This window comes from Balaenoptera musculus, chromosome 13 (assembly GCF_009873245.2).
Source record: "Balaenoptera musculus isolate JJ_BM4_2016_0621 chromosome 13, mBalMus1.pri.v3, whole genome shotgun sequence".
Taxonomy (NCBI): domain Eukaryota; kingdom Metazoa; phylum Chordata; class Mammalia; order Artiodactyla; family Balaenopteridae; genus Balaenoptera; species Balaenoptera musculus.
Genome location: NC_045797.1, coordinates 69,884,387 through 69,908,381, shown reverse-complemented (window position 1 = coordinate 69,908,381; position 23,995 = coordinate 69,884,387). Strand labels below are relative to the sequence as shown.

At 40.2% G+C, this 23,995-nt stretch overlaps 2 protein-coding genes across 5 annotated transcripts in view; both read left to right on the top strand.

Moving 5' to 3' along the window:
• SELENOI (selenoprotein I) overlaps positions 1-11,350 on the top strand; it is a 41,478-nt gene extending 30,128 nt beyond the window's left edge. Inside the window, 5 exon segments of the mRNA XM_036872877.1 lie at positions 1,443-1,463; positions 1,466-1,490; positions 2,920-3,100; positions 4,672-4,854; positions 6,878-11,350. Coding sequence (XP_036728772.1) covers positions 1,443-1,463; positions 1,466-1,490; positions 2,920-3,100; positions 4,672-4,854; positions 6,878-6,976 — 509 coding nt within the window. The 3' untranslated portion in view covers positions 6,977-11,350.
• Positions 11,351-17,045: 5,695 nt separating this feature from the next.
• The window catches only part of DRC1 (dynein regulatory complex subunit 1), a 48,124-nt gene continuing 41,174 nt past the window's right edge, over positions 17,046-23,995 (top strand). For 3 of the 4 annotated variants that reach the window (XM_036874019.1, XM_036874018.1, XM_036874017.1), the window contains exon 1: positions 17,046-17,232. In XM_036874019.1, the coding sequence (XP_036729914.1) occupies positions 17,078-17,232 (155 nt within the window). In that variant the 5' untranslated portion in view covers positions 17,046-17,077. The remainder of the gene's footprint in view (positions 17,233-23,995) is intronic. The other variant, XM_036874020.1, reaches the window with a different exon arrangement.

The window sequence follows — 23,995 nt, the reverse complement described above, 5'->3', positions numbered from 1 at the left end:
CAGAGCAGGGATGGAACCCATTCCCCTGCATTGGCAGGCAGATTCTTAACGACTATGCCAGCAGGGAAGCCCCTTTTCATCTGTTTTTAGCAGATGCCTTAGGATTGTTTTGAAGGAGTGTTCTTCCTCTCTTGTTGATTCTTAAGGTCACAGCTGCATTGACCACTGCCCCCGGCCCCCAAGCCAAGTTTAGTCACCAGGAGTCCAGAAATGGGCTAATATAGTTGAGTGACAAGGAAATATCCAAATGAAGTGTCCAGAAAGTTGCCACCTATATTGATTTGGAGTTTGAAACAGAGAAGATTAGAACTTTACATCTCTATAGATCACCGAATCAATTCAGGGTCACTAGAAAATCATTTAAAAACCATCCTCATGGTACAGCTGTGGAATCTGGAGCTCAGAGAGATTGTCTGATTTGCCCAGAGTACATAATTAGATTTTGGAGTCATCTGCAGGTAGCTAGCTTATCGTTAAAGCTGAAGAGAGATTCTCTGAGGGAGTGTATATGCACAGTCAAACATCCAGTTAGGAATATGCAGGAGGTAGCTTACCAAAAGGGACACCAAATGTAATGGTTGGATGGCTAACAGGAACATTGGTGAATGGAATCACAAAGGCCAAGGGAGGAAAGAATTGCAGTTAGTGGATAGTCAGCGGAGTCATCTTACTTAGAAGTCAGGAATGAAGAAAGGATACTGAATTTGACTGTCAGGAGAGCTTGATAAATTTCAAGAAGTACAGTTTCTGCAGAGGGGAGGCAGAATGAATGAGTGCTGAGGAAATGAAGACAACAGGAAAGTTTGGTGAGTGATAGGAAATAGCAGAGTAAGATAAGTAGATAGTGAGAGCAGCAGAAGCAATGGTAAGGCTTCTTGGGAAGGCCGTCCCTTTTTAGGTTCATCAGGGGAAAGAATTCGTGGATAGGGTACGGGGGAGAATTAAGAATGCTAGGGATGTAAAGATAAGTGTAAAGGAGCAGCCAGGATTTATTAATTGTCCCCTCTTCCAATAAATACTTATACTTACTGGCTGTGCAATTTACTATATACCAGGTACTGTTCCAGGGGTCTTTGCATGTAATAACTCATTAAATTCTCAAAACCCTATGGGGTTGATACTACTATTATCTCTATTTTATAAAAGAGGAAAACTGAGCACTGAAAAGTTAATTTCGCCTGAAGTCACATGACCAGTTGGTAGCACAACTGAGATTCATCCCACTCTGGCTCCTTGAGTCTCTGCTCTGAATCACCAAACCGTACTGCCGCTCTTCCAGTTGTAAATGCTGTTCAAAAATGTATTTTAATTTCATTACAGAAGTAATCCTGAAACCTGAAAATTATTGGGTCTAAAAATATTACATAGTTTGTATGTATTTGATATTATAAAAATGACTCTTGAATAATAATTCATGATAATTTAAATATTCTTCCCTTTAGGTTGTGCATTATGCGTGACTCTTCAATGAGTTTATTAAACTTTTTCAGGTAAGTATTTTATTTTTTAATTGGGCAAGAAATATGAAAATCTTTAGAAATTGTTATTTAGGTGAATTTTAGGATTTCTTTCTTTTGGAATCTGGGCATTTTGAAAAGGTCATGGAACCTGTATTTTGAATCTAGAATGAGGTTAGGATAATTTGTCTGTGGTGGCTTGCGTAGTCAGTTCAACCATAGCCCAGAACTACTAGTTTTTTTGTAAGAGTTTTGGGCTCACCAAACAGTCTTCTAATTTGTCATTTTTTTGTGAGTGAATCAGGAGGGAGTATGTTCCTGTCAAATATTGATAGATTTACGTTCTTTTTAGAAATTGATTATAAGTTTTTAGAAATTGATTATGTGTAGTTTAGTTAGCATGATCATACAATAAAACTTCTCACCTTGTGTAGTTGAGACAAAATCCTGGGACCTATGACGCCTCTTCTCAAGAAGCGCCATATGAATTCTGACGAGGAGTCTGTAGGGGTTGGGAGGGGAGTTGCCCTGGTGGAGTCGCATCTCTGCTCTATGCACTTCTCCACTTTGGCTCAGCCACGCTGAGTTCATTTATGTGACCTGAATGCATTTTGTTCTTTCATTACTCAGTACTTTTGCTCCCACTTTTCCTCTACTCCTGTTTCCTCTACTTGGAACACGTTCGTGTACTTCCCACTTCATCCTTCAGTGCTCAAATCTGTCTTCACGGTCCTATCCACGTCAAGCCAAGCTCTGTGAATCTTCCCTCTTTACGGCCACTGGCAGTCATTCATAGACGCCCATAAAATTTAAAGCTCTGAAGGCTTTAGAGGTGATTTGAGTCTGTCTTCCTCTTCTTCTAAAGTTGAGGTCCTGTCCTGATTGGGCAGTATTTTGCCTAAGGTTATGTAATTAGTGGCAGAACCAGGATGAGGATTGAGGGTTCAGTTCAGATGAGCAAACATATATGAGAGTACCACCTGTTGTGCCCAGAGCCACTAAGATATGCTGTAGACCATCTCATTTCAGAGTCTTCACTCTTAAGTTGTGTATCATAGTAGCACCATGGTATTTATTTTTCCTAGGAAAAATAGGAAATTTTTCCTATTATATTCTAATAGGAAAAATATTTATTTTTCCTATTAGAATATAATCTCTAGGACACAGTCCAAGTTTTTATTCATCTTACATTCCAGAGGGAAAAGTGAGACTAGGGGTCAGAAGACTTCCATTCTAGTCCTGGCCCTGCCACTTGGTAGCAAGTTATGTAAATTTAAATTCTCACATCCTCACTTAACCTGTCTCTAAAATGGGATTAATAATGTTGGTTCTACCTATGCCATGGGGTTATTGTGAATAAAAATAAGAGAATAAGTGTGAAAGTACTTTGAAAACTATGAAATACAAGTACAGTGTTTTTATATGTAATAATGTTCTTTGTATTACTTGATTTTTTTTTCAGAAGCTATAAAAATAACACCTTGAAACACAATTCAGTCTATGAAGCTATGGTTCCCTTCTTTTCTCCATGTTTGCTATTCATTTTGTCTACAGCATGGATCCTCCGGTCACCTTCATATATTTTAGAGTTACATCCTAGAGTATTCTACTTAATGGTTGGAACAGCCTTTGCCAATATCACAGTAAGATTTTTTCTTTTAAAAATCGTCATACATATAAGAAATATTTGACAGAATTCAATAGTTTGAGAAACCTTATATAGTATTAGAATAAGCAGATTTTAATTTAAATATCTTAAATCAGAAATTTGAAAGAATAATAACCTCAAAGACAGAACACGCTGAAAGTTTGTTTTTTTTTTTTCACACACACACACTGTATTTTATTTTTACAAGAGATAAATAGACTGACACCAAGCATTGTACATGGATGACCACAACAAAAGCAACAATGATTGCAATTACCAAACATGAAACACACTCATACTATGTCATAATATTGACATTCAGTCCAGTAATCCTCCACTGTAACAGCTCCTTTACTTTGCAGTGAAAATTGATTTGTATATTCTTTGCCTCTGAGTCCTTGTTGGATTTTTTTTTTTTTTAATTCAGACAGAAAGTCACAAAAATTATACTCATCCTCATCAGTTCACTCAGTCCCATGTAATTAATTTTGAAAGTTATTTTATTTTTTTGTTTGAAACCAATAGGATTTGGGAACTGCTGTAGTATTTTGGAACCATGGCATAATTTAAATTTTTTGTTTTGGTTGCCTGTTGAAGAATTCATGGAATAATTCCCTTCAGACTCTAAATATTATTTATAGTGTGGTTGAAATGGCAGCAGATCTAACGATTAATTTAGGGAGCTTGGAAGGGGTTTTTGAGAGAGGAAACATAGACACACACACACACACACACACACACACACACACACACACACGTTTTTTAATCAACTGATTTTTAAATTAATAACATAGAATTAAAAACTTTGTAATAAATACTACATACGTTAAAAAATCCCTTTCTCTGCTGTGGCCCAGCAAGAGGGCAGACAGGGAGGAAAGATCAGGAGGACTTGAGAAAAGACCCTGTTAGTCCTGACAGCCAGGAAGCCTGTGCTCTAGCTCAGGCCAGGTCCTTAATAAGTTTTTATTTTTTAACTTAGCCACTGAGTTTATGTTTCCATGTGTGTAACTTGTGTTTACTATCCCAAGTCATATTGATTTCATAGGGTTTAAAGATCTGAAAACATTAATGCATTGTATAAAATGTATCTCTGAAGGAATAAAACTATATTTGAGTAAGGTGTTGAAAGTAAAGAGAGCCAAAGAGGTTCTGAGGTGTTGTATGATAACATGACTGAATTGGAGGTAGCATCTCCTCATCACCATGAAGAAATTTAGGTGTGTGGTACTGTGGGGGGGGGTGTTCTGAGAAAATTGTTGTTGTATATCGTAGAATCTTAAAATTGGGAGAAATTTCTTTTATCCAAACTGTTACCCAGTAGAAGAGTGCCTTCTGTAGCATCCTTACTAAGTTATCTTCCAGTCTCTTCTGACACACGGTCTGAGGGTCCACGGGTTTGGAGGTTGGGGTAGAGGTCCAGTTGGGCTCCTGAGCAGTTGAGAATTACTGAACTTGATAATAATGTAATGTACAGGTACTTGAATGCTTTTTAAATGTTGGAGTGACTCGTGCTTTGCTAATTAAATTTTCATTCTCTCTCTCTTTTTTTTTAATAACTTCAAGTGTCAGCTGATTGTTTGTCAAATGAGCAGTACCCGGTGCCCAACTTTGAATTGGTTTCTGGTTCCTCTCTTCTTGGTTGTCATAGTGGTAAATGTAGGAGTAGCCTCTTACATTGAGAGCGTTCTCCTGTTTACATTAACAACTGCTTTCACTCTGGCCCACATCCATTATGGAGTACGAGTGGTGAGTAATCTAGAGCAAAATTGGTTCCATTTGATTCGTAAATAGTGGAACGGAGGTGAGGGAGAATTTCAGAAGAAACTTGCTTATTATAGTAGCTGGAAGAATTTTGGGATATTCTCTAAATTTTGGATAATATCCAGGTGTGTGATGCCAGATATCGTTTCTGTAATGAATATGTCTTAGTAACTACAAATAATTTCAAAGCTAGATAATTATTGTGAGGAATTAGTTCTTGTTTTTAAGTGAGACGAAATGTAAACCATTTTCTTGGTAAAGAATTATAAACTCTTTTGTGCTTTTAATTATATATAGGACAAAGTCATCTTATTTGTTGTTTATCTGTTTCTATGCTTGCTTCTTTAGCTTCAGGGGCATTTTTATAAGGGGAAGTATAGAAGAGAGTAGATTTAAGAAGTATTCTGCAAACCTTAATATTCTCTTCTAAAATAAGAAACGGGTTTCAGGACAAATGGACTAAGATAGGTATAATAAAATGAAAATCAGAACCATGCAGTTTAGTTTCTTTTTCCTCACACTGTAACATTCTTTTCTAATTATTTTACATATCTTAGCATGGTCTCATAACTGTGATTTGAATTGCTGTACAGTATTCCATCGAGGAGATTACTTAATAATTATCAGTTTACTTAACCATGACTCAGTTATTTTAATCATTTAGGTTGTTTCCAGATTTTCACTATTATAAATAAAGTTGAAGTGAACTATCTAGAATAATATTTTTTTTCCTTCATTTGCTTTTTTTCTGAGGATAATTTCATAGCAATCAGGTCATGTGATAGGGTATTCATATTTCTGTGGCTTTAAAAATACTTCTATTTGGTATGTTTGTTTGAAAGGAACCCTGCTGTGAATCAGTTTGAGAAACAAAATGTCTTTACTTCTGTACTGTCAGACACGTTTTTAAAACGGAGGTACCTGTCATGCTTGATAACAACTTCTTATACCTTGCATATGTTTCTTGCCTTAGTGTTTCTCCCCAAAGTAGCCCACATTTGTTGGAACAAAATAGATGAAAACAACCATGATAAGTCTATGAATTGTGACATGAAGACATAATCATTTATGTTTTTGTTTGTGCAAATTTAACGTTATATGCTTTATATCAACACTCTGAGGTCTTTATTCTGATATTTCATCAGTCATATGCATGAAGTAGAGCACAGTTACCAGTGTCTTTCATAATTGTTTTAACTTATTATAACCCTCAGAAGCATATCTCTAGAAAACCATATACACACGCCAAACCAAACCAAAACACATTTAAATTACAAAGGCAGTACATTTTCATTGTTAAAAATCTGGAAAATAAATATAAGCTCAAGCTAACTGAAATAAAATTCCAGGAGCGTCTTTTTTTGGTCTGTCTTTTCTGCTCTCTTAACACTTCTACAACTTCTGACCAGAAGGTGAAACTTGCTAGACCACACAAAAACATTCACTTGAACTATTGAAATGTAAATATTAAGAAGAAAAATGGAAATAAGAAGGATTAAATAAACCATATTTGCTAACTGGCACATTACCTTGCTTTTGCCTATCCACTAGGGATACCCTAACTAATATGGCTTAAACTGTCAAAAATTTACAGATCTAGTTTTATACTGTTTCATCAGATTAGGAATGATTACCTAGAAGTGTTACAACAAGGTGAGCATTGACTCTAACCATATATGTAAATATTTGACCTGATAGATACTATAAGTCAACTAACCCTATAATTTTTCAGTAGATTTGAATGTAAGGCTGTGTGGTCTGGAGGGTTCTGGAAAGACTAGATTTTGGAATTGGGCAGACCCAAGTTTAAGTCCTAACTCTCCCAGGGTAGTTCTAGTACTCATTTAGCCAGCTAGCTCTACAGCTATCCTAGTCCAGAAAAACCTCTTCATTTCTGATGATTTTTGCCATGCCGGTAAATTGTTGTCTCCAGAGGGTGAATTCTGTATGCTTTTTTAAAAAAATTACGTATGTATTTGTCATTGCCTCATGTTCTGGTTTTCTATAGGTAAAGCAGCTGAGCAGCCATTTTCAGATTTACCCCTTCTCACTGAGGAAGCCGAACTCGGATTGACTAGGGATGGAAGAAAAGAATATTGGCCTGTAATCTACAGAGAGAAGTACTGTAAATAAGATGCTTGTAAATATTTCATCCATCACCATTGAACTAAATTGATCTGCTTAACAGACATGGGAACTCAGTGTGTGTGGTACTTGGACAGCAGGAGTGAAACATGTGATCTGAACTTGTGGAATCTTGGACCTACTAACTCCCAGCTTCTTTTATTTTGTTTTTTGTAAAGCCATGTGATGTTTTGGTTAAACATAATATACATTCGACCAGCAAAATGTTCCTAGCAATTTTAGCTTCAGGAGTCCGTAATGTTTTGGTTCATACAGAGTTAAAGATGCCTTGGTTTTTATTTTTAAAACCCCCAAATTTGTTTAGGAACACTGATAACATTCAGAAGACCCAATATGTTTTCATATTTGGTACTTAGTAGTAGGTCTTTAGCTGTGGAAGCTATCAGTAGCCCAAATCCAACATAAGGAAAAGATAAGAGCAAGTCACCTTCAGCAAGAGATGCCAAATGATTACAAAACAATATACAGTTGCCAAATACTGGTTTCTCTTTCCCATGGAAATGCCTTTTGTCCTCATGTACTAAGAGAGCTAATATATATATATATATATATATATATATATATATATATATTTAGATTCCCTAGTATTCTGGCTCTCTTTGTTATGGAACGGATCTTGATAAATGGTTTAATTTTCTTTTAAAGAAAAATATTCTCTTGAGACTTAGTAGAGAATGGATTGTAATTGTAGCTCACTCATTGGCATGGTTCATTGTTTAAATGTGGCATTATTTCCCCCTCAGCTGCAAGTTGCTGAGATTTGGTGCCTATGAACTATGATCGTATGAATGCATGTGACAGTCCCAGTCTTACAATAATTACTTATGAGGAACACAGAAAAGCTTCCTTATAAGAAAAAGTTTCTTAGGAGTTAGGAATCTCATGAACCTCACTATGAAATTACTACTGTGAACCTCACTACGAAATTAGTTTTCTGATTTAATTTGTCCTTCCTCTCTCCCGCTGTCTTTTTCTGTGGAAGAGAGTGCTGTGTTTTTTATTTCGTACAGGATAAAGAAATGGAAATTCTCTCTTCCCCAACTTGCTCACTTCCCCACTTGAAGACAATTTTTGATATATATGCCTTACTGAGTATGTGCTCCCTTTATGTGACTTGGAGTAATTTTTGAGGTTTACTGACAAACATAAAAATCTCTTTGACTTTAATATGGTTGTTATATGATCACACCTTTTTGTGAATGTGGATATTCTATTTCTTTTTTTATTTTGTCTCCATTTAATTTGGTGGTGATGAAATTTACTGGCTGATTTTCTTTTATTTTCCACTGAATGAATTTTGTGCTTGAATGAAGAGTGTATCTTAAACCCTTTTTTTTGGATGGATTGCACTTGGATAAAATAGGCACCACTGTGTTGATATGTAATTAAATCCATAATCATTATTTATCTGTGAATGTGACCTTCGTCAAATTTAATTATAGTGTATTCCTCTTTTGGATTTTAGTCTGTTGCTTTGTAAAAATAACTATGTAATTGATATTTCAGTTTTTAAATTTGTAAAGTCTAATCATTGTCATTCAGGTTATTAGAAATGAGGCATCAAGGAGCTAACACATGGTTCTGTACTCATTTTAAAAAATTGTAAAGGTTGAGGTATATTTGGTGACTTTCTCTGAGACAAAAATGAACACTGAAAATAGGTGAGAAATTGATGAAGGGAAATATGGGTAGTGATTTCATGTTTGCTAATAAATTGCCATCATGGAGGTCAGAGAATGAACTAATTAAGTAAAAGTAACTATTTTTTGTATACCTTGTTCTGTGTCATCTGTAAAATTGAACTGGATAAAGTGTTAATTTGGGCCTGGAACAAAGCTTTGTTTTAAGGTTCTGAGCTAATCATTTTATCGTTTTGTTGACCTTGTATACAAAAATGAGGTTAATCTGTATTATAAAAGAACGGATAAATATTTATAAAATGACAGATGTGGACCACAGGCTTTCTTTACCATGTACAGTATAGTAAAAACAACAACAACAATGACAAAACCCTTTACTTCTGGCATAGGGTCATGTCCTGTAATTTTGGGGCTGTTTTACCTCAAAGTGTGTTTCTGCTCTTTTTCTGTTGCATCAGGTTTATTTGAAAATTGTTTTGTGCCTATACGTTATAACATATTTCCCAATGGTGGTTAAGAATTATGCTATAGTCAGTTTTATTGGCATCGTTTGATGAAAGAAAGATGGCTGTCAAGAAGATGAAAGATGAAAAGTGAGTAATTAACTGTTTCAGAATACTGTGGACTTGTGAATCTTTAGTGTACTGTTGACTCTTTTTCTTGGTTTAGTCTGCTGTCTTGAAGTGCATCATGAAAGCCCCCATTTGTTACGTAGTGATACAGCAGCCGAAGCAGGACTTCATTACAAAGAGCTCTTGTGAATTTACGTCATTGCCAATTATCATAACATTTCCGAAGTATAAAATATATTTTAGGCTTATGCATGATATTTTGGAGTGCGTTCACACCCCGGCCTTTCTCCCAGCATACGCTGAGCTGCCTTTTGGGGAGCAGTGGCATGATTGGTCATACATGCATGTTTTCTGTACATTTCAGAATAGAGTGCCTTAGCCAGGCCAGAGGTTTGCTTTGTGTTTCTTCTGACCAAAATTACCTAGACCTGTAAGAAGTTTCTTTCCAGGTTATGGTATGAAAAATGTCCTTTATGCTTGTCAGAAAGTAATTCCCCTGTATTTGAGGGGGGCATGGGATAGAAAAATCTTAAAAAATACCTGAGTATGTTAATGCTGCCTTTTATGATCCTTCAATAGCATTCATGATCCTAGTGTAACGTACAGTTTAAAATTGCCACAATTTAACCAACATTCCTCCCTTAATGTATAATAGACATAGTTTATGGATTCTAGTCTTAAGGGGAATAGAGTGAATAACTTCCACATGAAGAACTAAATAGTCTTCCCTGGCATTTTAATAATATCATGGTTAAATTACTTTTAATTGTAATTTTAAAAAGAAGGTTCAATACTGATTATGGCCTAGAATGTTATAGTAGTATTACCAACATTTCATTTTTTTTTTAGTATAGAGCTGTTGGGAAGAGGAGTGTATGTCTAGGGTTGCCCAAATTCTAAATAGTTACCAAAAGAATATTGGTCATGACCTAGAGCCTGGGCATTGGGGGAACATGCAAAGGAGAAAGCAGGCATAGTATCCACTTTAAGGGGAAGAAGAGATCACTTTAGTGCCCAATGATCCTACTGCAGTGCACAGTTTAAAATTGTCACAACTTAGTCATTCCTCTACTAACTTCAAGTTCAAATGTGAATTTGAAAGACTCCTAAGTGTTCAGTTTTCAAAGAATTATTTTATTTTGTAGTCAGTCCAAAAACATTTGGAATGTACCTTGCTTTCCAAAGCAGACTTTGATTCTCTAAGTTATGGAGGATAAAAAGATAATCTGAAGGTGTTTGAATCAAAGGCTACTTTTCCCCTTTATATTTTAACAAGAAGCCTATTTGTAACTCGTCCTGTTCATTCTTCACCTGGGTTTTTAACTAGCCACTGTCTAGGACAGAGACGCCCACTTGCTCTTTCGCCCCTAGATCTCGCCACATTCACATCTCCTCGATTGCCTTATCTCTCTTGACTAGTCAAGGACTGGGAACATGCCAGAGGGAACAAAGTAAACCTGATGGACTAGAACATTTGATGTCGGGTCCCCAAATAAGCCAAAAACACATACAGACATCTTTGATTGTGTTGATTCTTATGTTCAGAGTGGCCTTTATCTTGACCTCAGTTCTGGACTTGCCTGAGCACTCTATAGGAAATTTGTGAAGTCAGACTAGAATTTTCTTTGTCCTATGAGGTGTCCTTGTAAGGCAGCATGCCCATTCTTGAACACCCTGTGGGTGAATAACCTTAAGTGAGCTGCCAGTACTTGAACCTTCCAGGAAGAATTTTAACTAGTATGCTGCATTCGAAGCACTTTGACATGTACATTTTAAGTGACAGTTTTAACAGTAAAACGGTGTTAAATTAATCACTGTGAAACTTGAAAGTGTGATGCCCTGTACATTTTAGGAAGCTTAAGTAAATTTCTGATTTTCCTTTATTAATTATGTAACCCATGTGATTTGTATATTTTACTTTTCATCTTTGACAGTGGTGCAAATGACTGACTTATTGGCAGGCAGTTACTTTAGGGTATATGGTAAATCATGGTTGTCTAACTTCCAGAGAAAGTGGCAATGTGTTTACTTTTTCCTTTGTGTGAAGCCATGGGAATTGGATTTACTGGCTAATTTATTTCCAGGGTTTCTACAGTGCAAAATAAATGTAACCTTTTAAACATGCTAGTAATGCTTTTCTTTTTAATAAAAATGCAAGAGATAGTAATCTAGCTGATTGATTGTTTTTAAGCAGAGACCTGCTCTTCTTACAGACAGATCTTAAATGAGCTAATATTTTGGGTAGCAAAAGAAGTTTTGCCATCTGTAGCCTTTTTCACAGGTGGCCTGAGTGAGGGGGTTGTGTTGCATTTGGTCAGAAAGGCCCACTCCCCAGAATTGGCAAATGGCACATGGAGTGATTCTAGAATAATTTAACAAAGCCTTGTCTTGAGGAGAGTCCATTTGGACACAACATAAGTATTGTCTCCCACAGGCCATTCACACTGTCTTGCTCTTCATAGAATCATTCTTAGGAAGCCAGGTTCAATCAGAGTAGTGTTATTTTGAAAGCATGTGAATTGGATCATGGCCACGGAGTACCTAATGCTACATTGTAATTAGAGACAGTAGTGTAGACGCAAGGAGTGGCTAAATGCTGTGGATGCCTTACGGCTCTTAGGCTAAGGGCTTCTCTTGAGAAGTTTCTATGGGTAATAATTAGAATAGGAATTGATTCTGGCTTTTTATTGAAACATACACAATTTACCATGAATTCTAGATTCTGATATTCTTGAGAAGCACTTTTTAATCTCTGAAGAGTAAGTTCTTGACCAGAAGCATGTTCAGTTTAGTACTTGACGTTACTAATCAGGTTATAGGAGGGTCCTGTTTTATTTTACGAGATCTATGAATGCTGCATTGTGAATCTGTTTGAATTACTGGTATCATTCAGTATCAGACTTAGTTTAATAAGTACTAATTAAGACTGCCCACAATGTGAACATTTTTTGTAGGTTATTTTGTTTATATAACTTATCCCATTAGAGCAGCCATTCAGGAGACAAAGACGCAGCTACATGTAATCATTTCCTCTTTCTGGAATGTGCCAAGAAAGCAGAATTCAGTATTAAACTCCAAATTTCAGTTTTGTTTTTTAAAGTAGCATTTCCTGTAGGTAAAGGGGAAGGCAGCCAACAACTACTGAGGTGTAAACTCCCTGCTGCCTGCCTTCTCCCTTTCCCTTCCCATCTAACAGAATAGATTAAGTTTGTAACCAGTTGTAGGAAATGAAATCGATACTTTTCTGAGTAAGGTTTCATGCCCTGTGACTAAGAATAGGAGGCAGGAATCCTGGCGGAATCAATTATTGATTTGTTTAGCTTGGTCCTGTTGCAGGTTGCTTTCTGTAGTATTCTGATTCCATCCCTTCTCAGGTACCTAGAAACAATACCACTTAAGTAACTGGAATGTGTTTGCTACAAGTGGAATATATTAGAGAAGATGAAAGGAGTGCAAAGTCTTATTTTCCCTTCCAAGTAGTTTAACTGAACATGTTAGTAACTGGTCTGCCTAGCACTTGCTGTGTTCATAGCAAATAATGTAGCATTTATTTTATCTGGTTATGTGTGGTGTGTGTATATATGCATATTTAATATGTACACATATTCTCTGTGCATATATATGTATGATATATTCGTATATACATGCAGTCTACTCTTGATTATCAGCAAGACGGTAAGCATTCACTAGACTGTTTCTTCATGTTGACTAAACCTGCATGTAGCCCATAACTCTGTGAAGCCTCTTCCTTACCTGGAGCCATAGTCTTTCCTACTTTCCATTCATCTCAGTCCCCAAGAAAGGCCCTTGACATATGTCACTTTCCCCTTCCCTTTCACCAGGGATTGTGTGAGCCAGAAAGCTTTTGAGAAAGATGGTTGCTTCCACCAGAGTTGAGGCTTCTGGGTCTGAATGATGATGGGGCCCATTCCTGGCCAGAAGGCAGCCCCTGGAGCAGTTGTGCTCTTGGGCTTGATGGGGGGAAAAATCTAGCTCTTATGGGAAATGGGGCTTCACAATTTGCTTAAATTCCTTAGCTGGGATGTTGTGAAGTCTTAGATAATTCGATGTGCAAATAGAGTACAACTGTGCATTTCACCATTAGTATTGTGTCATCGGTGATCCTGTTGCTAGCCCAGATAATCAAGACCTTGACTGTTTCTTGCCACTGGATTCTGGAAGCCTTGCCCTTTCAACTGGATTTGTGTTTATTTCTGCTGCTGTGAAACACAAAAGTAATGCAGTAGGTTTTAACTTAAAATTGTTTAATTCTGTTACTGATAAATATTTATTGTAATAAAAGTAAAGAGAAAATGATTTTTAAATCCTTTTAATTGTTTTCAGATTGTCTTCTTTGTTTTTCCTTGGTAGGTGCAAAAGGGGAGGGGAGCTATGGGGAGAAAAATAACGTCCAGTCACTTGTCTCAGAGAGTCATTGATTAATTTAGAGCAAAATATTAAAAGGTTTTGTTTTGTTTGATCAGCTCCTGGGTGTTCTACAGTTCTGTGACTTGTTTCAGAGAGCAGAGTACCAGGAAGATGGCAGTAACGGCTTTTCATAATATACTGCTCTTGGCTCTCCCAGAACTGGGCACTGGGCAATATTTATTGTTCTCACAGTAACTGGATCACACTTACATTAGCTTGTAAGGTGGTTGTTTCATACTCAAAAACATCTTCCCATAGAAAGAGTGTTAATGTATGCTGTTAATTTTCCAGGCTAATTCCACAAGAACTTAATAATCCACACTTAATACACCTAAACTTTAGTATATGAACAAACCATAAGCTCTTATAAAAACTCATATTTTCTAACATGGCTTCTGAGGAGAATATTTCCTATTGTTTTAACATCAGAATTGGTCTCCCAGTTCTGGCAGTGGGCACTTAAAATTTTTTTCTGTAACAGGTTTAAAGAAGGTGAGGGAGGAAATGTCCCATATTTTAACCCAGGCTAATTCTCTGGCTTATGTGCTCTTAATCCCCTGCTCTCCCAACTTCTTGGTCGCAGTAGCAGTTATCCCCTCCCTTATAAATGCAAACCTCAGACACCTAGCATGGGCCTGACACTCAGCAGGGGTAACCAGCTTGGGTTTAGCTACTGATAAACTTAAAACGTAATTTTGACCCCATGGGGCTATAGCCTAGACCTATTATCTCTCAAGGATAGTTCTTTTAAGTGGGATTGCCTACTCAGTGCATATGCTTATTTAAACTATTGCTACTGGCAAACTGTCTTCCTAAAGGGTGTCTTTCCAGCAGTGAATGAGAGTGTCTTTTTTTCCACATCTATGAAAAAGGTTTGTTATTTATATAATTGAGGCTGTCTGTGACAGCAGCAAAGACCTCCCAGCTGGCTGGGAAATGTCTGGAGAGAGCCAGGAAAGGAGGCTGGCCTGGGGTATTGTTATGGTTGGGAGGTAGGGCCAGGATGAGGGTACCCAGCACACACAGTAAGAACCTCCCACCAAAGGAGAGAGCACCCAGGGTTTTTTGTTTTTGTTTTTTTTAAGTCAGCTGCCCAGATGTGGAGCAAAGGGGAAAAAAGGCATGAGGCTTAAAAGCTCAAACAGCAAAAAAGGGAGTCAGATTCCTTATCACAAAAAATGTCTGGCTTTAGGCCAAGCAGCTTATTGATCGCTCTTTATGAGTCTTTATGGTACCTTTGCTCTCTCTCCCATCTCTTGTGTGACAGCCGATTCCCACTGACTTTCTTGTTGTATCCTACTCCCAGCCGTAGACAGGCACACACACTTGTACTTGTGTTTCTTCTCACAGGTGGTGGAGACATGAACCAGAACCTAGAGGAGTTAGGGGTCAGAACTATATCTTGCCCCTGATTCCTCAGCCCCTAGGGAAGGTTAAAGCTGGAGGTCACAACTAAAGGAGAGAGATTTGGTAGAGGGCCCTGAGGCCCAAAGCAAACTCGTTCCCCTCCCCCGCCCTCCAGACTCCTCACCCCAGCTAGATATGGGACAAGGATCCAGGCAGGTGTTGGACTCTTGACTGCTCCAAGATTTTGGCACTCCTAAATCTCCCTACCGCTTGTACACTTGGAAAAATTTAAAAAAGAAAACTCCGATCCCTCCTCCAGCCCCGCACCGCCCCCCCGTGCCCCGCCCCCCGTCAGACCGCCCACAAACCACCACCGCCTCCCCGGGGCTCTCCGCGCTGGTGGTGACGGGGCCCGTGGCCGTGGCTGCTTTTGCTCTGGGCGCCCGGATCTGGGGCCGCCGCCGCTGCCGGAACAGAGACGCAGGGAATCCACTCTACAGCAATGCCCTATACCAGCCCCGGAGGGCCCCAAGGAAGAGTGAGGCATGGCCTGTGGAGGGGAAGGTGCTGGACATCCCCAGCAAGAATCAGAAGGGCCAAAGCTTCCATTCGATCCCTTTCCCCCGGCCCCCACCCCCAAGCGGCATCTGGCTCCCAAATCTTGCCCCAGCCCCAGGCCCAGTCACCCCATCTCTGCAATTGGAGTCTCTCCTGGACCAGGCTCCTCTGGGCAGCCAAGGCCAAGAGGGTTCCTTGAAGTGAGGAGAGGAATCAGAACCCCCAGAGACCCAGAGTGGACCCCCCCCCCCAGCGGCTGCGTAAAGATGTGACTTATTCCAAGAGCATCACGGAGTCCAGCAGTTCATCCTGAGACCCACCCACCCCCCCTCTGATTTCTATGAGGCTGGACCTCTCCCTTGCCCCCAGAACACCCAGTAAAGGCTCATGAAGAAAGCAAAAAAGGAAAGAAGAAAAAAAACTCCATTTGCCTCTGGGTAGGTCTTATTCACAACGCGATTATCTTCTTTGGCCTCACAATTGCCTGTGATTTGAGTAGGCAGGCAGTACAGCTGAGAAAACGGTCAAGAAGTTGTGGCATACCTAAGGTTGCAGGGCCGGTCTAGGACTAGGACCTGCATTTTCTTACTACTGCAGTGCCCTTTCCCGGGTTAACCTCAGGCCAGTGGGATAAGATTCTGCCAAATGTTATCCAGCTTGTTTTCGAAAGGATTTTAATTCTCAGTAAGAACACTATGAATTTTTCGCTGGCAATGCGACACACACACAAAAACGCCCAGGAAATAGTGCCTCTCAAGGGACTCCTCAAAAGTTTAATTGTGCTTCTGTGCTCTTAACTTTCACTCCCCCCGACCCCTGCCTTCCGTACCATTTTCCTCTGCTCTCCTTTTCCTCTTTCTGTAAGTATGTGATTGCAAGTGGTGATGGTGGGATTGTCCTAGGTTTCAGCCCTACTGAAAACCGCTACCGAAGACAATTCCTTGATGGATATATTCTAGAGAACATAAGGGCCGAATGCACAAAGTATCAATAGGAGCTCAAAAATGAATGGATGCCGAGTAGATGGATACAGTATACTTTAGTTCAAACTTTCCGAGCGATCCTACTATTCTATCCGCTCCATGAGGAAAGGACAACGCTTGTATCCTCAGCGCTAGCACAGTGATTGGCATAGAGTAGGCACTCAATTATATTTGATGAATATGATTTTGAGGAATATTTATTTGATGAATGAAGAATCAATCATCAGGGTCAGTAAGTGACGAATCACAACTTGGTGCAGCTCTTAAATCTTCCAGCCTCCGTTAATACCCCCGGGCCTTCTTGGGGATTACCCCAATTGCAGGAGAAAGGAATAAAGCACCAAGCTGGGATATAGCTTTCGGAACACCAGTGGGCGGAGCCTGAGGGGATGCGCGCGCAACCACGCCAGCTGCGGATTAGGTGACTGTTTTTCCCTGGCAACGGCTTGTTGTTAGCAACGGCTTGTTGTTAGCAACAAGGCAGTAGTCCGGCTGCGGTCCAGGCAGAGCTGCCTGGGGGCGGGAGGCACCTGCCATGAATCCGCCGGGATCCCTGGGGGTCCTGGAGGAGAAGGAGGAGGAGCATTTAGCCACCCCGGTTCTCGGGCCCTCGATACATTCTGATAACCCTCAGGAGAGGATCCAGGCCCGGCGCCTCCGCATCGCGGCGCGCCTGGAAGCTCGGAGGCGGTGAGCTGGGTTTGGGCGGGTCCCGCCAAGGAGCGCCCAGGGTGCGGTGACGCGGTGCGGGGATGAGGGGGTGGCTTCTCCGGGCCGGAGCCCCTGCGGTGAGGGGGCGGCGTGCCCTACGTATGAGCCGGCCTTGTTTCTTGATAAGATAGCAAACATTTCTACCAGAAGGTTCAAACAAAGCATGGGATATTAAAACATTGAACACACTAGTAAAGTCAAAGACGGAAATCATAATCCCTCCAGCATGTTCATTGAGAGCCTGCTGCGCCAGGCACTGTGGGCCATACGCTGAAGAGGCGGGCTCCACGACCTGCCCGCCGAGGTCTTTCTTTCCTCCTTGCCTCCCAGCCTGCCTTCCTTCCACAAGTAGTTATGGAGTGGACCTCGGCTATCACTTCTGCTGGTCTCAGTGGCTGATCTGGGTGTGTGACACAAACCCCTTTTCCTGCAGGCTCTGAGGCTGATAACCACGCCGTTCTCAGGCCGGGGTTGCAGCACCTGTCCGTTCACAGACGGAGTGGCCTTGTCTTAAGGGGGTACAAAGGGGAACCTGCGTGACCCCCTGAACACCCTCTCAGTGTGACAGCACTTATACCTTGTCCTGCTGGTCAGGGTCAGCTGCCCTGCCAAGATGGTGCTTCTCTTCTTGTCTGCTGGCCTTTGGACACAAGGGCCCTAAAGTGATGTGGCTGGGTTCCAATAAAACTTTACTAAAGAACACTGAAATCTGAATTTCATATAATGTTCATGTGTCACAAATATCCCTCATATTTAGATCTTTTTTTCCTAAATTAATAAATTTCATATTTTAGAGCAGTTTTAGGTTCACAGAAAAATCGAGTGGAAAGTACAGAGATTTCCCATATACCCCCTAGCCCTAACACATGTATAACCTCCTCCACTATCAACCTTCCCCACCAGAGTGGTACATTTGCTACAATTGATGGATCTTGATAGATATATAATGACACGTTTCCACCATTACAGTATTGTACAGAATAGTTTCAGTGCCCTAAAAACCCTCTGCGCTCTGCCTATTCATCTTGATCTTTAAAAAAAAAAAATTTGAAAATGTAAAAATCATTCTTCACTTGTGCGCCATACAAAAACAGGTGGGTCAGATTTGACCCATAGGCCAGTGTTTGCCAACCCTGATGTAATAGATCAATGTGCTGTTCTGTGGGATATTCAGATGGTCCTGATCTATTCAGACTATATTTTGACAGATCAGGAGAGTTAACATGGCTCTGTGAGTGAGAGGCCTATGTGAGTATACATTATCTGTTCCATGTAAATGTGAACTTCCTGATCCTTTTTCCTGATTGAGGTAGAAAATAATGCATTTGGCCCAATCAGTGGCTACATTCCATGTACCTAAGGCCACAGTAACCTGCTCTAGCAAAGACACCCGACCTGCATGTCAGCTGCGATTAGGACTGCTGCTTGGGTGAGCTTGCAGTAATTGACAGTTATTATCTTGGATCCATCCAGTTTTTGCAGGGACCAGACCAGTGAATTAAATGGAGATTTGATAGGCACCACCACTCCCAAATCCTTGAAATCCTTAAGGGTGACACTAATCCCCACCATCCCCCCTGGTTGACAATAGTGCTTTTTTATGCACTCGGGTGAAGTTTCGGCGTGTCCGTTTGACCTTCCACATGGTGATAGCTCTTACCCACAGGCCAAGGACCTAGTGTGAGAATTTCTCAAATTTCTAAGTATGTTAAGTTCACTCTGGTTGCTCTTTGGGGAATGGTTTGGAGGAGCCAGAAGTGAAAGTAAGGAGTCCAGTTAGGAAGCAGTTGTATTTGTCCAGGTGAGAGATGAAGTTGGTCTGAACTAGTTAGTGGCAGTTGTTTGGAGAGAAAGCAGATGCACTCCAGACATATTTTGGAATTGAAATTGACTGGATTTACTGATTGATTGGGCATGCTGATGAAAGGCAGGGGAGAAGCTAGAATGGCTTGAACAGCTGGGTAGATAGATGGTAGTACCTTTTATTGAGATGGTAAAGACAGTGATGGGGGCAGTAAGGCAGGAGTTGAAAATCAAAGGTTTGGTTTTGTCCATATTAAGGGAAGTCGAATTTTGTAAGACATTAAAATTGAGATGTCCACTAGGCAGTTGGGTAGGGGTCTTAAACTCAGAAGAGATCTGGATTAGAGGTACCAGTGCAAAGAGTCAGCAGCGTTATGATTGTATTTTAAACCATAGGAATGAATTAAATTACACTGGGAAAGAGGATTAAAACGGATGAGAAAAATGTTCATGGCTAAGTCCTAAGGAAGCCCAGCATCTAGAAGTTGATGGAAGAGGAAACTTTGACAAGGAGAATAAGATAGAATGGCCAGTTGAGGCTGGTGGAAAAACAAACAAGTGAGGTGCAGTAGCATATCTAATGAATTTGACGCCTGGAGCAGGTAATTTCTAAAACACAGATAATAACAATAGCCTGAAAAGAAAAGCAGACAGTGAACATTTTCTTTTATTGAACTTTGTTATATTACCATGCCGGTAATTTTTAAAAAATAAAAATAAAATTTACAATGCAAAATGAGAAAGAAGTAATGGATGAATACTTTTATATATGTTTTTTAAAATTATTTATTTATTTTTGGCTGCGTTGGGTCTTCGTTGCGGTGCGCAGGCTTCTCATTGCGGTGGCTTCTCTTGCTGCAGAGCTCGGGCTCTAGGCGCGCGGGCTTCAGTAGTTGTGGCTTGTGGGCTCTAGAGCGCAGGCTCAGTAGTTGTGGCACACGGGCTTAGTTGCTCTGTGGCATGTGGGATCGTCCCGGACCAGGGCTCGAACCCGTGTCCCCTGCATTGGCAGGTGGATTCTTAACCACTGCCCCACGAGGGAAGTCCCAATGAATACTTTTAAATTACATGTGGGGAATTCCCTGGTGGTCCAGTGGTTAGGACTCTGCGCTTTTACTGCCAAGGGCCTGGGTTCGATCCCTGGTTGGGGAACTAAGATCCCACAACATGGCCAAAAGAAAAATTACATGTGTTTTGGGGAAAAAAAGGAAGAAAAAAGCATATGAAGAAAAGTTCCCAAAGGAGTGAATTCGCAAGACTTAGAGAACGAGTTGTGTATAGAATGACAGAATAGAAGTAACTCAGGTTCAGTTTCTTCATGTTTCTAATAACTGGGCTAGTGTTGTTTATGTCAAATCCCTAATCTGCTGGGATATATAGTACCTGGGGGGTTGTGGACGTGCCCTGCGCTGAAGTGAGCTGGGACAGTTCTGAACCATTTCAAATGTGCTCTCAAAACACATGCACGTAGCTGAGTCTGTGTGTCAGAGACCAACTGTATAATTGCAAGTTCTACAAATTAACTTCCTTCTTCAAGGATAAGAAATAGAAAGGTGCTATATTGACGCTTACATATATATTATTAAAAAACAATAGTAGGGATTTCCCTGGTGGCACAGTGGTTAAGAATCCGCCTGCCAATGCAGGGGACACGGGTTCAATCCCTGGTCCGGGAAGATTCCACATGCGGCAGAGCAACTAAGCCCATGCGCCACAACTACTGGGCCTGTGCTCTAGAGCCCACGTGCTGCAACTACTGAGCCCACATGCCACAACTACTGAAGCCCACACTCCTAAAGCCTGTGCCATGCAACAAGAGAAGCCACTGCTCGCCACAACTAGAGAAAGCCCGAGTGCAGCAACTAAGACCCAACGCAGCCAAAAATTTTTTAAAAACCCACATAAATTAAAAAAAAAAAGATTTAAAAATCAACAGTACTGCAGCAAGTTTTTGGAACTTAGATTAACAAAAGATTTTTCAGAAAGGAGTGTTTTACGAATTGTTTTGTTGCTGGCACAGGGTGATAATAAAAAACAGACTGACTTTAGTCAGTTGTGTTGTTTTAAAATTAGCCTTGGGCTCCTTGATTGCCTATGGTGCCCACCGCCCTAACTGCCTAGGCCTTGGTGGGTCAATGAGGTGTAGTTTTAGAGGGGAAGCTGTTAACAGAATCAAATGTCATATGAAGATAAAGAATAAGATTAATGGCTAAAGCACCCAAAACTCTCAATCTCTAGTTTTTCAGTTGACATTTCAAATTCCTGAGAGATGTCACTTCTGAGTCAAGATGGTGGATAGAACACATGCATTTACCTAGGATCTCTATCAAAAATGAGATTTAAAGGGATTAAGTAAAAATGATATAAACCCACAAAATCAAGCAAAACAGGGGGACTCAATAGCAACAACATTTTGGAAGCTGGGACGTATATAGACAGATGGTAAATGGCTTAGCAGATTCAAGAATATGGAAATATAAACTAGTAGTGAGGAAAACTGAGAGCCCCCTTGATTTCCTCTGCAATAAATCTCCAAAAGGCAGCATCAGGTTTATCTGGATAGGGGTGAAGAGGGAACTAAAATAAGGAGAATTGATTGGAAAATTAATAGATGTCAAGAACCTTTCTCCCACTTTGCACAGTTGACCAGAGGTTTGGAGAAAGTAAACCAAAAGAAAGGATGCATGGTTTGGGGGATGCTGGGCAGAGAGGAGGCAAGGACATGGTACTAAAAGCAAAGGGATTCCACGGACACGTGCACACTGGAGCTGAGCGCCTCCACCTCCCCGTTCCTGGAATGCGGGCAGGACCTGCCCGTTGCAGGCAGGAGACTGGAGACTGGAGAAATCTCTCTGCAGAATCTGACCGGCCCAGAAGGAGGGACTTAAAGACACTGAAATCAGGTTTGCCCAGGAAATGGTTCAGGTAGATTGTCCTGCACTGAAGTTCACAGCTGTTATACCACACCCTTGCACTCAGCACTTTCATAAGATTTTTCGTCTTAGCATGGAAAGGTAGCCAAGGATTTCGAGATGTCTGAAGAAAGTCTTTAAGGTGAAAGGTAGACACCAAAATGAATAAACAGAAAAAAGCAACTTAGAGGAAATTGAGACCATGTAGGAAGAAAACAACAAAACACAACGAAAAGACTATCTTTAAGTACACTTGAAACTTATATAATGTTATATACCAATTTTACTTCAATTAAAAAAGAAAGACAGGGACTTTTGTGGCAGTCCAGTGGTTAAGACTCCATGCTTCCAATGCAGGGTTCGATCCCTGGTCGGGGAACTAAGATCTCGCATGCTGTGCAGCACCGCCAAAAAATTTAAAAAAAGAGAAAAGAAAGAAAAAAGGAAAAAATGACAGTCATTAAGATCCTCAGAAGAAGATATACAGATCACCAACAAACACATGAAAGAATGCTCAACATCGCTAATCATTAGAGAAATGCAAATCAAAACTACAATGAGGTATCACCTCACACCAGTCAGAATGGCTGTCATCAACAAATCTACAAACAATAAATGCTGGAGAGGGTGTGTAGAAAAGGGAACCCTCTTGCACTGTTGGTGGGAATGTAAATTGATACAACCACTATGGAGAACAGTATGGAGGTTCCTTAAAAAACTAAAAATATAACTACCATACGACCCAGCAATCCCACTACTGGGCATACACCCTGAGAAAACCATAATTCAAAAAGAGTCATGTACCACAATGTTCATTGCAGCTCTATTTACAATAGCCAGGACATGGAAGCAACCTAAGTGTCCATCGACAGATGAATGGATAAAGAAGATGTGGCCCATATATACAATGGAATATTACTCAGCCATAAAAAGAAATGAAATTGAGTTATTTGTAGTGAGGTGGATGGACCTAGAGTCTGTCATACAGAGTGAAGTCAGAAAGAGAAAAACAAATACTGTATGCTAACACATATATATGGAATCTAAAAAAAAAAAAAAGGTTCTGAAGAACCTAGGGGCAGGACAGGAATAAAGATGCCGGTGTAGATAATGGACTTGAGGACACAGGGAGGGGGAATGGTAAGCTGGGACGAAGTGAGAGAGTGGCATTGACATATATACAATACCAAATGTGAAATAGATAGCTAGTGGGAAGCAGCTGCATAGCACAGGGAGATCAGCTTGGTGCTTTGTGACCACTTAGAGGGGTGGGACAGGGAGGGTGGGAGGGAGACACAAGAGGGAGGGGATATGGGAATATATGTATACATATAACTGATTCACTTTGTTATACAGCAGAAACTAACACAACAATGTAAAGTAATTATACTCCAATAAAGGTGTTAAAAAAAAAAATCCGCCTGTTAATGCAGTAGACACAGGTTCGATCCCTGGTCCGGGAAGATCCCACATTCCGTGGAGCAACTAAGTCTGTGCGCCACAACTACTGAGCCTGTGCTCTAGAGCCCGTGCACCACAACTACCGAAGCCCGTGCACCTAGGGCCCGTGCTCCGCAACAAGAGAAGCCACCGCAATGAGAAGCCCGCACACCGCAAAGAAGACCCAACGCAGCCAAAAATAAATAAAATTTTTTAAAAAAAGGATCCTCAGGGAAAAAAGAAAAGATAATTGCAAACATGAAACAAGAATAGGATGCTATTAAAATAATCTAGAGATCAAAACAGAGCTCTTGGAAATTAAAAATAAAGTCGAAATGGGAAACAGTAGAAGGGTTGGGAAATAAAGGTAATGGAATTGCCTGGGAGATAGAACGAAAAGGAAAAAAGATAGAAACTAGTAGAGAAAAAGATTTTTTAAAAATTAGAGGACTAGTCCAGGAGATCTAGTATCTCCTTTCTAGATCCAGAAAGAAAGGAGAGAGTAAACAGAAGGGTGGAAATGATCACTGAAAGAATTCAAGAACATTTCTCAGAATTGAAGATCATGAGTACCCTGGTTGAAAGGG